The 16,225-nt window shown below is 30.3% G+C and overlaps 1 protein-coding gene across 1 annotated transcript; it reads left to right on the top strand.

Moving 5' to 3' along the window:
* The first annotated feature begins 6,393 nt into the window (after nt 1–6,393).
* On the top strand, nt 6,394–15,114 carry LOC145323168 (uncharacterized). Its single transcript, XM_080165563.1, has 7 exons — nt 6,394–6,443; nt 7,152–7,238; nt 9,033–9,116; nt 10,400–10,462; nt 13,026–13,103; nt 14,172–14,219; nt 15,101–15,114. The coding sequence occupies exons 1-7, from the start codon at nt 6,404–6,406 to the stop codon at nt 15,112–15,114; spliced, it is 414 nt and encodes a 137-aa protein (XP_080021689.1). The 5' UTR covers nt 6,394–6,403.
* The last annotated feature ends 1,111 nt before the right edge of the window (nt 15,115–16,225 follow it).

A 16,225-nucleotide genomic window follows, 5' to 3' on the forward strand; every position in this document is an offset into this window, starting at 1 on the left:
TTAACAAAAAGACAGACTGAGCCTAATTATAGAAAAACTTCACTTTTAATTGGGACAGTTTGAATTTATTCCATAGAAGCATAGTAAAACATTATATTAAACCGCACAGTCGGGGTTAAATACTACTTAAATTTGACATAAAAAATCTGTTTATGTGTTTGGCTTTCAGAACTTACAGACAAATGTTATCAGGAAAGGGCATAGATGAGTTGGTATTGCTGTAGCTTTATCCTTTAAATAAATTGGATATAGAAAGTAAAAGTTTTTCCTTAGCCTTACCCATGCAGGGGACTTTAACCATATGAGGCCTAATCCTGCAGTACCTTTACCCTGCGGGGCTACCCAGTACCCAAATAAATAAACAAATAACCCCGGCTAATTTATTTTAAAACAAAATATGGAGGTGGGAATTTGAATGCTTAATAGACCAGGGATCTAAAGAGATAAGTAAATGGCCGATAAATTGATGTACATCACAAATGTTAACCCTTACAGATCGGGCCCCAATTCCCACCTTAATAGATCGGGGGGGGGGGAGGGGGCTCAAAGAGCCCCCCCCCCTCTATCTCGGCTCCTGGTACAGTTAAAGACGTAAAATTTTTTTCTGGTGGTTCATGTGTATTTTTAGAGAAAATTACTTTTTCTAGTCATAGCAGTCAGACCACTCCTTAGCCGCTTTTTAGCGGCCAGCCGCTAAATTTTAAAACAGCTGTAGAGCGGCCAATTTTGCAGCTAGGATGACCAAATTTTAGGACGAACTTTTATTTTTCATAACAAAAAAAATTACTTTTTCTGATCATCGCCGAAAAACGGCAAATAACGGAAACCGCCATTTTTGGCAGTTACGGCGGTAAAACGGCGGTTGGCGGCGCAAATTAATATTTTTATCTGTTTATTATTGCTCAAAGATTTACCAAAAAAAATTATAGGTCTCTAGCTGTAATAGAAGCCACGATATTCATGATATATGTCTGTAGTAAAAGCCGGACAAAAATCGGTCATAAAGTTGGTCAGGGAGCGTTCAAACGGTCATAACACCACTTTTCTCAGAAGATCAATGATATCTTAGTATTCACCAAAAAAGTTTTAGGTTTCTACCTTATACACAAAAGTCATAATGCAGAAATTAAGATTTATTTAGAATTTTTTCTAATTTTTTTTGCTACCCAACCGACTTTGACCGGACACCACGACCGACACAGACCAGATATCCTAATAAAATCAACTCTTGCCGACGTATAATTACTAAACTTAAAAAGTCATGAAGTTACAGCTCTCCATCTTACCTACAAAAAAAATGAGATTGAAAAAACTAGGGGGGGGGGGGCTCTTTGAGCCCCCCCCCCCTCGATCTGTAAGGGTTAATACACAAATTTACCCTTTCTGTAGAAAAATATTTGTGGTTGAAACGTTTGGATACTCAACCAATAAAAATTCATTAAAAATTGTAAAAGTCGAATAGTTGTAAAGCCAGCGAATAAAAAAAAACCTTTTTAAAAACTTTAGGGACTAGTGTATAAAACAGTCCATTGTTCCCTCTCTCTCTCTCTCTCTCTGTCAATAGGCACGCCGCCCTCTTTATGGGGGATGTTATCATCCTTGTTTAAAAATAAAGCTTCTCGTCATTAATTCTGTAATTGATTGTTTATTTAGATTTGTTAGAAGCTCGACATGTCACATCGAGGCTCACTATAATAGCCCTATTTAAACCTATTGGTAAAACATATTGGTAAAATTACCACTTACTTACAATCTGAAAAAACCGTGGCAACTACACAAAAATCCTTATTAGAATGCCAAAATAGTTATTGTATAAATAATTGGGTTTTTTTTCAGTCAGAATTTGGTACAATTTTTTTTTTTAACATGAGTTTTATATAGTTTCTACTAAATGTTAATGATTGTTTATCCCATTGAATTGTTTTTTAATATATTTAGCTTCGCTTCTGTGGTTGCTTTTATTCTTAATTTTACTAAATGTATGTACATATACAAAAGATAGAAAAACGTGAGGCCTAAAGTCTCTTTTTTCTGTTATCTCTATCTCTCTCCTTCTTTATGGCGCTCTCTCTCCCTGTCATTTTCTGTATCTCACTCTCTCTCTCTCTCTCTCTCTCTCTCTATCTCTCTCTCTTTCTTTCTCTCTCTCTCTCTCTATCGCACTCTCTCTCCCTGTCGCTTTCTTAATCTCTATCATTCTCTCACTCACTCTCTCTCTCTCTCTCTTTCTTCTATCGTGCTCTCTCTCCCTATCGCGCTCTCTCTCCCTGTCGCTTTCTTAATCTCTATCATTCTCTCACTCACTCTCTCTCTCTCTCTCTTTCTTCTATCGTGCTCTCTCTCCCTGTCACTTTCTGTATCTCTATCACTCACTCTCTCTCTCTCTCTCTCTCTCTGGCACTTTTTAGCTCTCCTTCTCTCTTTTTCTCTTTATTCTATTATTTATAATTCAGTAATTATTAAATTCTTCTTTTTAGGAAGACTTTGCTATAGCTTTCTCTTACTAACTATAAACGGCTGTAATATTGGCAGCTGCATATTCATCTACCAAAAACTAATCCTAAAGTTGAAAGATAGAGATACAACACCTGAATAAAAACTATTTTGCATTTATTATATTCTGACTTACTGAATAGTAAAGAACAGTAATAACATTGTCCATGACAATTACAGCTTGTGAATATATCAATGGATGCCAAAAAAAATGTATTTTCCTCCTAACAATAATCTTCTTTTATTATTTTAATAGGCACAAATTTTGACTAATAAAAAAAGGGATTACATCAATTTTTAAAAAATCTCTTTCAGGCCCCTAGTTGTAATTAAAATCATAAAATTAATCTCTTTTTAATTATTTTCTTATCCACGGCCAACTGTCTATGAAACCATGAAACAGATAAATATATTATTGCATTTTTAAAAATATTATTAATATTAATTATCGAACAATTTGCTCTTTTACTTTGTTTGCCTTATTTTGCTTTATCTTACTACCTCTGTAGGATTTTTAAGTATTGAAACTACACTGTGTGTAATTCATTTGTATGAAATTTTAATATAGACAGATTTCCTAACCTTTAAATCTTTACTGGAACAAAGAAAAACTACCCTACAAATTGTTAAAATAATTGTGTCAGCTGTTTTGAGATATCAATGGCTAAATTAAGAGATATAGATATAAGTCGACCCACATTTCCAATTGTATTAAAAAGAAACTTTTGGAGGGTTTGTGGGGCCCTCTCCCCAAATTAGTTTTAAACCTTACCAAGACTTATGAAAAGCTACACTGTAAAGGAGAATCATATCTGTTTAGAGATCCTTTTGTACAGACAGACACAAAAACATACAGAAAGACACAGATCCTTTTATTTTTATATCCTGATCGTAAAAGGATCTGTGTGTGTGTACAAAAGTATCTTAAAAACCGCTAAACCGTAATGTTCTTCTTCAAATCTAGCTTCACATTGGTCCTGGGAAGATTTATGACTATTTTTGGAGAGGGTTACACCCCTAGAAAAGAATTATTCCCCTTAAAAATATTGTAATTTTACTTTTACTTTTTAAAATTGAAATAAAAAATTGGATAGGTCATTTCAATCCCCCCCCCCCCCTCAAGTTACATTATAAGCCTCTAGGGGCGCTGCCGCAAGTAAGAATAAAAAGGAATTAGCTTGACATGATGACGTCACTGGAAAATTCTAGAATGTAATGATAAGAAATATGTAATTGTTTACTTATTAAAAATTATAAAACTGAAAGTGTACATTCATTTTATATGATAAAAAGGAAAATATTTAGCAGCTGAGCTACTCTACAAGTTTTGGGAATTTGTTTTGTTTCTTCATTTAACTTTCAGTTTTCCGTTTCAGCACTTTCCCACAAAGTATCTTGTTAAACAGTAAACCCATCAATCTAAATTTAAAAAATTGAAAATAAGGGGGTGGGGTAGTTTTTCGTTTGTTTGTTTATTATTTAAGGTTTGGTTAGGTTATATTAGTTTCTAGGTATCCCTGCAGGCTATTTTATATTTAATTTATTGATTACTATTGTATGTCATTGTCCTTGTTATCTTTCATATTTAGCGTGGAGGAAAAAACATTATAATCACTGTGTATGTATATATATATGAAAACAAGGATGACAACATCCATAAAAGCGAAGCACTGAAACGGTAGGACAAACGGACATTAACACTTGTATAGTGTCTGAACTGAATAATTAGAATATAAAAGTATAAGAGTCGAAGCAAAAGTGTAAGTAAATTTTTTGCTAAACTGCTTGATACAGGATAATGTTTATGGACATACTTACATTTTTAGGACTTGATCATAGAGTTGCTTTGCTTATAAAATTGTTCTTTGTTGTCCCAGGAATCAATATACCAAAAATCAGATCAAACGGATAATTAGATCACATAAAAATTTGTTGTTAAAAAAGTAGAAAAATCAACATGTTTAAAATGGACGTACGGACATTCTGGTAATGATTATAGAGTTGCTACGCTTTTAAAATCGTACCTAACAACTACAGGAATCACCATGCAAAGTTTGAAATCGATAGGACAATTCTAACATGCCTAAATTAACTAATAAAAGCTATCTATCTCGGACGGACGTACGGACGGACCGACCCTGATTATAGAAAAGCTTCGCTTTTAAAAAGGAATTATCTAAATAATAATGACAACATACAAACCAATCATAGCTCATCCTTACATATAAGTAAAAACAGATAAGTGTAGAAGGGGGGTGGATATAACCTCTATGTTCACCCCTCTATACACTCCTTGACAAGGGTCTAAACGCTCCTGATACAAATTCCCACCCCCACCCCTCCAATGAAGGAGAGTGTCGTGTCACCTAGGGGGATGTATCAACCCCCATGACCTGTTAATATTATCTCCCTATTACATGTTTCCCCCTCTCCCCCCTCCCTAGACTTTAGTTTAAAAAGTTTTTCAAAATTGTTGGGTGGCGCCAAACTGTAGAACTGGTAGAGAAGGTGTGTAAACACTTGAGTAGAAGAAAGATAAAAGTAAAATGGTGAAAAGTTTAAAGAAGCTTCATTGCAAAGGAGAGCCATATGGGTCCTACAGTTAACAAGACACAAACATCTTTTCAGCTGTTCTGAAATTTAACCCATTTGAATACATTCTCTAATTTATTGATAAAATACTTGTAGATATAAAAAAAGCCAATTAACTCTAAATTGCAATGGTTTTATGAACTCGGTCTCACAATTATTTGTTTGAAAGTTTAGGGAGTTTTTATTAAATTTTAATTGGTTGATTCAAAATATCCAGAAGTGTGTAAATCCCTATTTATGAAGTAGCTGCGCTACAATATACATGAAAATATGAAAAATACTCTGATAAATTTTATGAAGATAATTTATAACTCTAGTTTCCAAGAATTTTCTTATCTTATGCTTACGTTAATTTAACCTATTCTACCTGGCTATGAAGCTACTCTATTACTTAAATATCTGTATGTCTAAGTGACTTAAAAATAAAAAAAAGATTTTCTTGGCTGCTATTTATGATAGTTGGCTAGAATTATTATTAATGATAATAATCTGTTTTACAAAATAACCAGTTTTTATTAAGTTATTCAAAAACATATTTATAGGCTTTCAGATTACAGGGCCCTACCATACAAAATTAACCATCAAAATAGATTTATATATATGTTGCTTGTGATATACTTGTTGTTTTAGAGAATTTAATTTTTATGGAGTTATTGTAATTTACTCGGCTGCTTTAGAAGATTTCTTTTTTAACTTATATCCCCTGACTAAAAGTTTCTTTTTATTTTGTCCCTTTGTCTGCAATTTTTGTAATTAAACTTATGGAAAGATATCGTTCTTGTTAAATTCTTCAGAAATTTCCATACAATTTGTTTAAACAATGATTATTTTGAAAGGCAAAGGTTTTTTTACACTTAAGATCTGTCCCAACTTCTCCAGCATCATTTTTATGTTTTAGATGTATGTCTGTTCCTTTTCCCTTTGATAAAGTTTATTTTATTTTTTTTGTTAGTAATTTTTAATATTAATAATCTATTATTGTCCTATTTCGTTAAAATACTAAATGGTTCATCTTTATGTTTATATTTAAAATGACTAAGTTACATTTGCTTGACTAAGGCAGGCCATTGATAATGAAGATTTTTCTTTGGAATATATTTTATTATGAAGCAACAGTAGTTACTAATTTTAAATATTATGGTTGAGATAGATTCATAACTGTTAAACTTTACTTTTAAGATTATTAGTGTTTACATAAGTGCTTTAACATAATTTATCGTCCTTGATAAGTTATAAAATTATTATAACAAACAGCATGCACAAGAGATAAAGAAAATATTTTAGAAAATTCTAATTAGTAGTTATTAAGCCATTCAAGATGGTTTTCCTACTATTCCTGTTAATTAGTTTTGTAACAGGTAAAAGTCTTAACCTTTATTAGCCTAAGGGCTTTGGTTTGACTAGGGGGGGGGGGGGGGATGGCAACACCTCTACTACCAACTTCTAAATATTTTTAGTTATGAAAAAAATCAGAAAATATTTTTCATGTTTTATGAAATGTTTCTTTCTCTAATTTTTAAAGATTTTTTCAGAGTATATTTTCTAAAATTTTATTTTCAATTAGTGTTTATTCCATTGTCATAATTGGAAACTATTTTATATTTGTAAAAAAAGATCAGAATAGCAAATAAGATAATTTAGGTCTAGTGTTTGTGTTGCAGAATAATAATTTTCATTCAGCAAGATTTCATAATATGCTGAATTTTAAATGAATAATTTCATTAATGAATAAGGAAATTAGTATCTACTTATAATTTAAGCATTTCTTAAATCAATTTACCAGCTTTTTTATTTTTTTCAATTGCATATGAGAAGAAAAATTTACATAAACAAGGGGTTTTGTAAAACAATATTGGGGGTGGAGGTTAAACCCCTCAGATTAATGTAAAAAAAATATCTGACTTGTTAAAACTAAGTTGTTTTTTAGAGGGGCAAGAGTAGCAATCCTCATTACTTAATTGGAAGTCCTTGCAGAAAGATATTAAAATAAAGCACAGATACAATTATGTTCTTTAGAATATAAAATCTTTGAATCTTTAGATATGATTATAATTTTTACAATTCAGGTTCAGAGTATTGCCAAGCTCCTACGGATGCTGATTGTCAAGATGTTGTGGACATTGGAGGGCATCATATCTATAACAGATGGCCATGTAAGAGTTATGAATTAATTATAAAAGTTGTAAACTAAATTGCTAAGATAAATTCAAATATTCAATGTGTTTCAAAATAAACTGCGTTTTCCAGTTTTGGGAATCAACCAGAAGGAGAATGAAAAAAATAATTATAGGGCCATATTCTCTGTAAAAATGTATATAACATTTACTTAAGGTGTTTTTTGATATCTCTAAAAATGCGGCTGTACGGATAGGTACATGTAGGGTAAAAATGCCTGATGCTAAAACTGTGATAACAATTATAATCAAATAACTCATTTATTTAGCAACATATAGGTTGTAAAGTACAATATTAAAGAAATAAAAGGTTAAATCAATGTCCCCCTTTTAGATTTTTTACAAGTAACTTTTTATTTCATTTTAATATCTTTAAAAATAAGCAAGTTATCTTGATTCAAAATTTCGCTAAAAAGGCTTTTTCTTTAATTACTTGTTATGTGAGTTAATATGTCATACATCAATCAAAGGGGATTAGGAGATTAAAGGGGGAAGAGGGAGGAACAAACATGGGTTTTATAATACTAGCAAATTGAATCATAATTAAAGCAAGAATAAGCATTTTAAATTAAATTTTAAATGTAATTATTAGAATATTTCGTTAAGCATGCTATATTGTGGTTTTCAAGTAAAAAAAAAGAATTTAGTTGAATGTTATAGCCCTAAATTCTACAAGAATAAAGCAACACACATATTTTTTGAATTCTTTTAGCTCTAAAAAGCGCTATTGTTTTAAGAGATATTAAAAAACACCTTTAATAAAATTAATCCATATTTCTATAGAGAATAAGAATATATGATTATTTTTTTCATACTCCTACTGGTTGTTTCCCAAAACCAGAAAACGCAGTTTTATTTGAAACACCCTCTAAATATTATAATATAAAGGAGAAAGGATGGCTTGATATTAGTTTGTCTGTGCGACTGTATGCCTTTGTGTGTAAAAATAGTTTTTAAACTACAGACTAATATGACTTACAGTAAAGCTTCTTTGGATCAATGAAACACTTTTGATTATGAAACATTACTTTTATAAACATTGTTTATATTCATGAAAATATAAAGCTTAATAAGTTCATTCTTAGTCTTCCTTCTGGTTGTCTCATAAACTGAAAAATGCAGTGTCTATGTGTTGTACACCCAGTATATAACACATTATTCTATGCATTAATCAAGGCACGCCACTAGACGCTTCTAGGAGCACTTAAGGGAAAATTGTTTAGGAGGGGAGGAGTGTTTTTTGAGCATCCACTTTTCACTTTAGTTTTAAAAAGAAAAAAATAATAAGGAGGACTTTCCTCCAAAATGGTTTTAAAACTTTTAATGACCTATGCAAAGCTTTATTGTAAAGGAGAACCATATTGGTCCAGGGGTAGGAAAGAGCTCACACATTACAAATAGGGTGTATTTTTGTGCCATGTCAAACTTAGAAAATTATGAAATTTAAAATAGTGGCCATGACTGACATTTTATCTATCTAACAATATTTTACTATAATATCTTCCAGGGAGGAGACATTGGATTATAAATAAAACAGTTCCACAAAGTTTTGTAAAAACGCTATCTTATTCATTGGCTCAAAGATTTTGGGTACTTTTGATTCAAATTTGATTGGTTGGTTTATTTATAATTAAGGGGGATCAATTTACATTTGTTGTCCTATCCCTCAAGATCCTTGAATAATTACTCAAAATTGGCAAATATTGACAGTTGCTTAATCATTCAAGATCTAATATTTTAACATTCAAATAATTTATAATTTGTATTTAAAAGGTGATTGTCAGAAAGTTTGGTGGTGTGAGGATGGAAATCTTCAGACTGACATCTGCAGACTAAACGAAGATGGAAAAGAAACATGTAACAATACTTTCTTTAAAGTTTTAAGTAGAACTATGTTGTTAAAATATTTATCTATACTACAAAGTAGAATGATGTCTGTTTGACCATCTTTTCATCTGTCTTAAGCTTAGGATCTTGGTAACTCCTCAACTGATTGAGTTCTACTCTTCTGGAATTATAACTACTGGTCCTGTGGTGGTTTTAAAATATTTTCTTTGGAGATAACTCTAATTAGAGATTTTTTTGATAATATTTTTTTATATTTTTTAAAAAGTTTATTAATGAGTAATAAATTAAGCATTAAAGTAAAAGAATAGAGGGGGCATAAGCTATATATAACTCTCCCCACAGGACATGTACCCTGTCTCAATTTTGCATTTAGTAGAGTTAGAGAGTATGCATTGGAGGGTGGCAATGATTATGTGTAGATAATTAGTTGAATGTTTCCTAATAATATAATTTTTACATAATTATATTTAAACTCTTAATTACATGAAATTTTTCTAGATTTGTTTCATATAAAATATTATCATTTATTATTAGAATCTTTCAACATAAAGGCTCAATGTTGTTGCTGGACTTTTATTATCATCATTAAATCCTATTTTTCATTATTTTTATATACTTTATCTACAACTTATTAACCTATTATTGAGCATTTACTGAGGGTAAAACAGCTGTAACCCTAAGCCTGTTTGTATAGTCCTATTGATTTCAAACATTGCATAATAAGTTCTGTATGAATAACCAGCACTCTTAAAATTGAGATTCTCTGAAAGAATACCTAAAACATATGTACATAATTTAAATACAATGAATTTTTACTGTTCTGACAAAATATATACATTATATATTTATCCTATTAGCTTGAATTTTAATTATTGATAATCAAAGAATAAGCGTTATAGACCAGAGTACAGACATACATTAATAAAATTTTAAAGGAAAGCTTTGCTTTAAAAGAATAAGTATTTTATTCAAATGTAACCATTATCTTTCCCTAACACAAATATCAAACTCTCCCTACACATTTGTTAGTAATACAAGTCACTATAAAATTAGGGCATGTCCGTTCATTTGTATTTTGAAAGAATTTTAGTAGTGATAAATTCTGTTCTTTTTTGTCTGAATTAATTCTCAAGTTTATGTATATTTCAGTACATTTAAGCCAAATCTTCATTGAAAAATACAAACATAAGACAAAAATAAATATAAATTTTTAATGCTTAATATGTCCTAGTGACATGTATTTACATGTAGTTTACATGTGAAGTATTAAATATGTTATTTTTGTTAATTAGATGTGGGGCTAAAGGGAACTTGTGTGAATGTAGCTTACATTCCCTGGGATATCTGTAAAACAGGTAAAATATTTACTTTCACCAGGGAAGGATGAGACATTAGGCTCTAAAGTTAAATAAACGTATTTTCTTATTAGAACTTTTGTAGCCTTAATAAATCTTGATTGGTTAGTACCATATACCATTTTTAAAACTTTTCTACTACTCCTTTTAATCTTTAAAAGGGGTACTTTACTTGATTATCATTAGGGGTTTACATATATTTATTATTCACTGTCTTATCCCTTAATATCCATGAAAATTAATCTTCTAATTAATAATTTGGCATAAATTTGCATCAAGTACGATACAATTATAAGTGGGTAGTGTATAAACGTTAGTTTGTACTTTGTACTTATTTTTTGAAAAGTATTATAATAAATCTACATGGAATTGTTACCCTGCATTGGGTATATATATGACACAGCATGAGCTAAATAATAATATAATTATTCGGTGAATAAGTAAATAAGGCTTATAAATTTGAAACAATATAATTGTTTTATTTTGACATGCATAATAAGAGAGAGAAGAATAAGTTTTCCGGAATTTTAATGTAGGGAGTAGATTTGAAATCTGCATAAAATTTTAAGGATTTTTTATAAAATTCGTTTTTTTGTATAATTCTTTATCTAAAAGCGGAAATACATTTTAAGTTAATTAATTTTGACCAATAGGATAGTTGGATTTTAAACTACCCGCGCTCTAATTGGTTGAATAATGTACGACATCCAATCAGAGCACAGATTTTTTAAATCCACCAATCACGGATGCCAAAATTAATTAACTTAATTTGTATTTCCGCTTTTAGATAAAGAATTATACAAAAAATGAATTTTATAAAAAATCCTTAAAATTTGATGCAGATTTCAAATCTACTCCCTACATTAAAATTCCGGAAAACTTATATCTCTTAATGCATAATTTTACTTATATTCTGTTTTTCTTGTTTAAAATGCTAAATTTTTACCTCCTTCCTAAAAGTTTGTTATGTTATGTTAACCTTTGTTAAAATGTTTTTCAAGGAAAGTTTTTCTATAATTAGAGACAGTTGGTCTCTACATCCGTCTGTCCAGCTCTTTTTGTTGATTTTCCCATATTAGAATTGACTTATCAATTTTAAACTTTGCATGATATAAAAGTTACATACAAGTATGGAATCTTAGCTACTCCATAATCACTACGAAAAAGTCCATTTAAAATATTATGCATTTTAACAGATTTAGAAATTTTGTTTAAGGTATATATTATCCTATTCATATGATTACAATATTATAAGTGAAACATCTCTTTAATCTAGTCCTAAAAATGTAAGTATGTCCTTAAACAATATCCCACATTTACACAGTTTTGCAACTAATTCATTTGATATATTGTTTAGATTTATACATTTTCTACTTTTTTAATTCTTACACTCTACAAGTGTTAGTTTTTGTTTGTTTGCTTTTCAGAGCTTTGCATTTATGAATGTTTTCATCCTTGTTTTCAAAACTATTTTTTAGAAATAAAGTATTTCAATACTGCACATATTTATCACAATACCATCTTAACCAAACATATATCTAAAGATAATGATGTTTGATCTTGTGATATACCATTTTTTAAAACAAAGCCTTTCTATTATTAGGGTCTGTCCGGCCATTTGTCTGTTTATATTGGGCAGCTCTTATTGTTGATTTTGGCATTTTAGAATTGTGCTATACATTTCATGAGGATTCCTTTTAAAGATTACGATAAAGAAAGCGAAGTAACTCTATAATTGTTACCAGAAAGTCTGTATCTCCAATTAAAACATAATATTTTAACTTTTTTCATTGCTTTAATTATCCTATTCATCTGATCTGAAGTATAATTTAAATATGTGAGGCATTTCTAAAATCAAAACATAAAGCTATATTATAAATTCATAGGCAGTTTAGTTTAAAATTATGAATGATTTTATAGCGTGTTTTCATCCTTGAGATACTTGTTTTATGAACTTAAAGTTTTAAAATTTTCTTAAATAGGCATAAATCACCAATTTTAGAATTTTTAGTATTTTATAACTAGCATTAATTCTGAATCCAATCAGCTTCATATCAAATGAGAGTTCAATATTTAATCATGAAATTAATATTAACTTTAAAGCTTTTCTATAAATAGGGTTGGTCCATCTATAACTTTTAGCACTTTTCAGGCATGTTAGAACTTTCCTATCAATTTCAAACTTGATAATGATTCCTATAACAGTTAGTTACGAATTAGAAAGCATAGCAACACTATAATTGCTACCAGAAAGTCTGTAATTCCATTTAAAACATACTGATTTTTAACCTTTTAACAACATGTTTTGTTTGATATAATTATTAAAATAGATTTTTTAGAATTAACCTATTAATTTCTAATTTTGCATGATGATTCCAATGACAGCTAGGTACAAATTGGATACAAAATTGTTAGATTTTTAGATTTTTGTACTTAGCTTTTAGAGATGTTATCATCATTGTTTATTTATAAAGTGAATTACGATATCATTATATATTCTATGTTTTGTATTATTCTTGATTCAGGAAGTAGATACAGTCAAATTATATATTCATGTGTTTAGATGAAAATTGTGAATTACCCACCAATGGAAACTGCACAACATTTCAAGATGAATATTCTGATTGGTTTCCCCTTCCATGTGAGTTTATTTAGTTTCATTAGTTTAAACTTTAACTTTCTGTTTTTTTTTCCTTGTTGTTAGGCAGCATCTTATAATATAAAGTAGTAGTATACAGTTTGTATAGAGCTAAAGATCTCTGGAATTGCTCTAAAGGAAAGCTTTATAAATGTCTTGGTATAGTTATAAGTTACAGTTTTTCCCTCCAACACATTTTTATAGTGGCTAGGGGCGAAGCAACTTTTATAAAAACAAAGGAAATATTATTTGTCTTTTTTAGATGATAAGCTACTATATTATTTTTGTTTAAAGCCAAAGATCTCCCTAACATGTTCATTAATATTTTTATCTGTTTATTGTTGCTCAATGATGTACCAAAAAAATTTATAGGTCTCTAGCTGTAATAGAAGCCACGATATTCATGATATATGTCTGTAGTAATAGCCGGACAAAAATCGGTCATAAAGTCGGTCAAGGAGCTGTCAAACGGTCATAACAACACTTTTCTCAGAAGGTCATTGATATCTAAGTATTCACCAAAAAAATTTTAGGTTTCTACCTTATGCACAAAAGTCATAATGTAGAAATTAAGATTTATTTAGAATTTTTTCTAAATTTGGTGCCACCTAACCGACTTTGACCTGACGCCACGACCGACACAGACCAGATATCCTTAAAAGATCAACTCTTGCCGACGTATAATTACTAAACTTAAAAAGTCATGAAGTCACAATTCTCTATCTTACCTACAAAAAAATTACATTGAAGAAACTAGAGGGGGGGGATCAATATGACCCCCCCCCCCCCCCGATCTGTAATGGTTAAATACAATCCTATCCAACACCTTCTCCCATAGATGCAGTGTCTAAGGCAAATTTACTAGTATATCATAAAGTAAAATAATATATGATTAAAAATGTGTTATAAATGGCTGATTATTAGACCGATAGCTAAAGGCACAGGCTAAAAAACTGGTTTTAATTTTATGATTGTACATTATTATATTTGTAGAAAATTGTATATAATACAAGGCTAGCCATAGTTTTTTTCATGTAAATAAAATGCTAAGAACCTTCTATTTATATTTAGGTAATTGTCGTGGTTGGTGGTATTGTAATGCTGGTGAAGTCACAATACGTAAGTTATTGTTTTTAAATCTAATCATTTCCACTTTGTACAATTCTTATTACATCACTTCCCTACTAGAAAGAAAAACACAAAGAACAAAAGTTTGATAAAGAATATTAAATGATATAAGTTTATGTAAAAAATAGAGAAGAACTATAAGCCCCCTTCTTAAGTGTATGTATCTGTGTGTGAATTTATGCATTCAACAAATTATAATGTCAAAGAGTGTGTGTGTGTGGAAGTGCATGTGTGTGTGTGTGTTGTAGTGCGTGTGTGTGTGTGTGTTTGTTGTAGTGTGTTTGTGTGGTAGTGCATTTGTGAATGGTTATGCGTGTATGTGGTGCTTGCAATTTTTCATTCTGTCTATAATAGAAGTAAAGTAAATGTTAAAATAGTATCAAACATTATAATATATTTCTCACAATTTCCAGTAACATACACGTTACATAAATCCTCACAAGTAACAGGATGTTTGTGTATTTGTCTGTGTGTTTGAATGTTTGTACCGAAGTATCTCGCTAACTGCTGAACCGATCGGGTTCTCCTTTACAGGGTAGATTCTCATTTGTCCTGGGAAGGTTTATAACTATTTTGGGGGAAGGTACCACCACCCTTCCTAGAGAAATTAATTTTTTTTTTAATTTCTCAATTTTAGAAAGAGAGTTCAACGACAAATAAACGTCAAACGCAAAATAGCCATATTTTAAATATAAAAAAAACATTTAAAGTGCCACTAGAGGCCTCTAGGGGCGTAGCCGCTAGTATTAAATAATGTATCTAAATTATTTTTGGTAATGCTTGACCAAAGAATGTTATCTGATCTGAAATTTTATATATGTATGGAATAGTAATTCTTAGTTTTAGTCAAGTTATTCTACTATTCTATTTAGACGTTTTGGAGTAGCTTCAGTATTTTAACTTATAAGAGATAACAAAATAATTTATATTAAATGCTTTAAAAGAATAAATTTTAACATTGCATACCTAATTATAAAATATTATTAGAGATGAATTATTGTTCTGAAGGAAGAGGTAACAATTTATATTCTAGTTACATTATATACATAATAACTAAAAATGAATAGTGAATGTAAACAATCATAAAAGCGAAGCTCACCAAATTAATTGAAATTAATTATGGCATATATTTTTATAATCTTTTATTAAAAAACCTTATCTATACATCATATCCAATTTCTATTAGCATGTAGTCGGACAGACAAAGTAGTCTAAGAATAATCTACACAATTATCAATACCAAGCATATTTCACTATCTTATTAGAGAAATAGTAAACTTTTTTTGTCTGTAGCCACAGATCTTGCTAACCGTTTAACCAATATGGTCCTCCTTTACAGTAAAGCTTCTTATAGGTTCGGGGATGGTTTTAGGCTATTTTCTTTTTTTAAGCCGGGGTATGGTTTTCAAATATTTATCCATTCAAATTAATAGGGGTAAAGTAGTTAAATTATAAGTAAGCTAGCGAATTCGCCCCTAGCCTCTAGGGGCTTTGCCCCAAGAGGTATAATCAATCTTCTATTACTTACCCAGCAGAACGGATCGCAAATTTTCGCACCTACCCAGCAGGAAAACATTTTATCGTTTAAATAACAAATTCGCAAAATTCATAAAAAAAATGTGTTCTCAAGAAAATTACTACTGGTGCTGCTCATAGTCTAAGGTGTTCTCAAGAAAATTATTTTTTTATGGGGGGGGGGGGGGGGGTAAATTTTCATTTTTGGGGGGTTTGGGGTGTCCCACCCCCCAAGAAAATAGCTTAAAACCACCACAGGACCGATAGGTATATACCCTAAAGAGTAGAATCCAATCGGTTGAGTGGTTACCGAGATCTTAAGCTTCAGACGGACGGACAGACGGACGGACGGACAGACATCAAGCTACTTTGTATTATAGATAAAGACAGGTGATACAAAATGAGGTATTATAAAAATGTTCTTGCAAATAACTGCAAAATATCTTCATGTGCTTGCCTATTATCATTGATACATTAACCCT

This window comes from Acartia tonsa, chromosome 6 (genome assembly GCF_053477335.1).
Source record: "Acartia tonsa isolate MP-2025a chromosome 6, ASM5347733v1, whole genome shotgun sequence".
NCBI classification, from domain to species: domain Eukaryota; kingdom Metazoa; phylum Arthropoda; class Copepoda; order Calanoida; family Acartiidae; genus Acartia; species Acartia tonsa.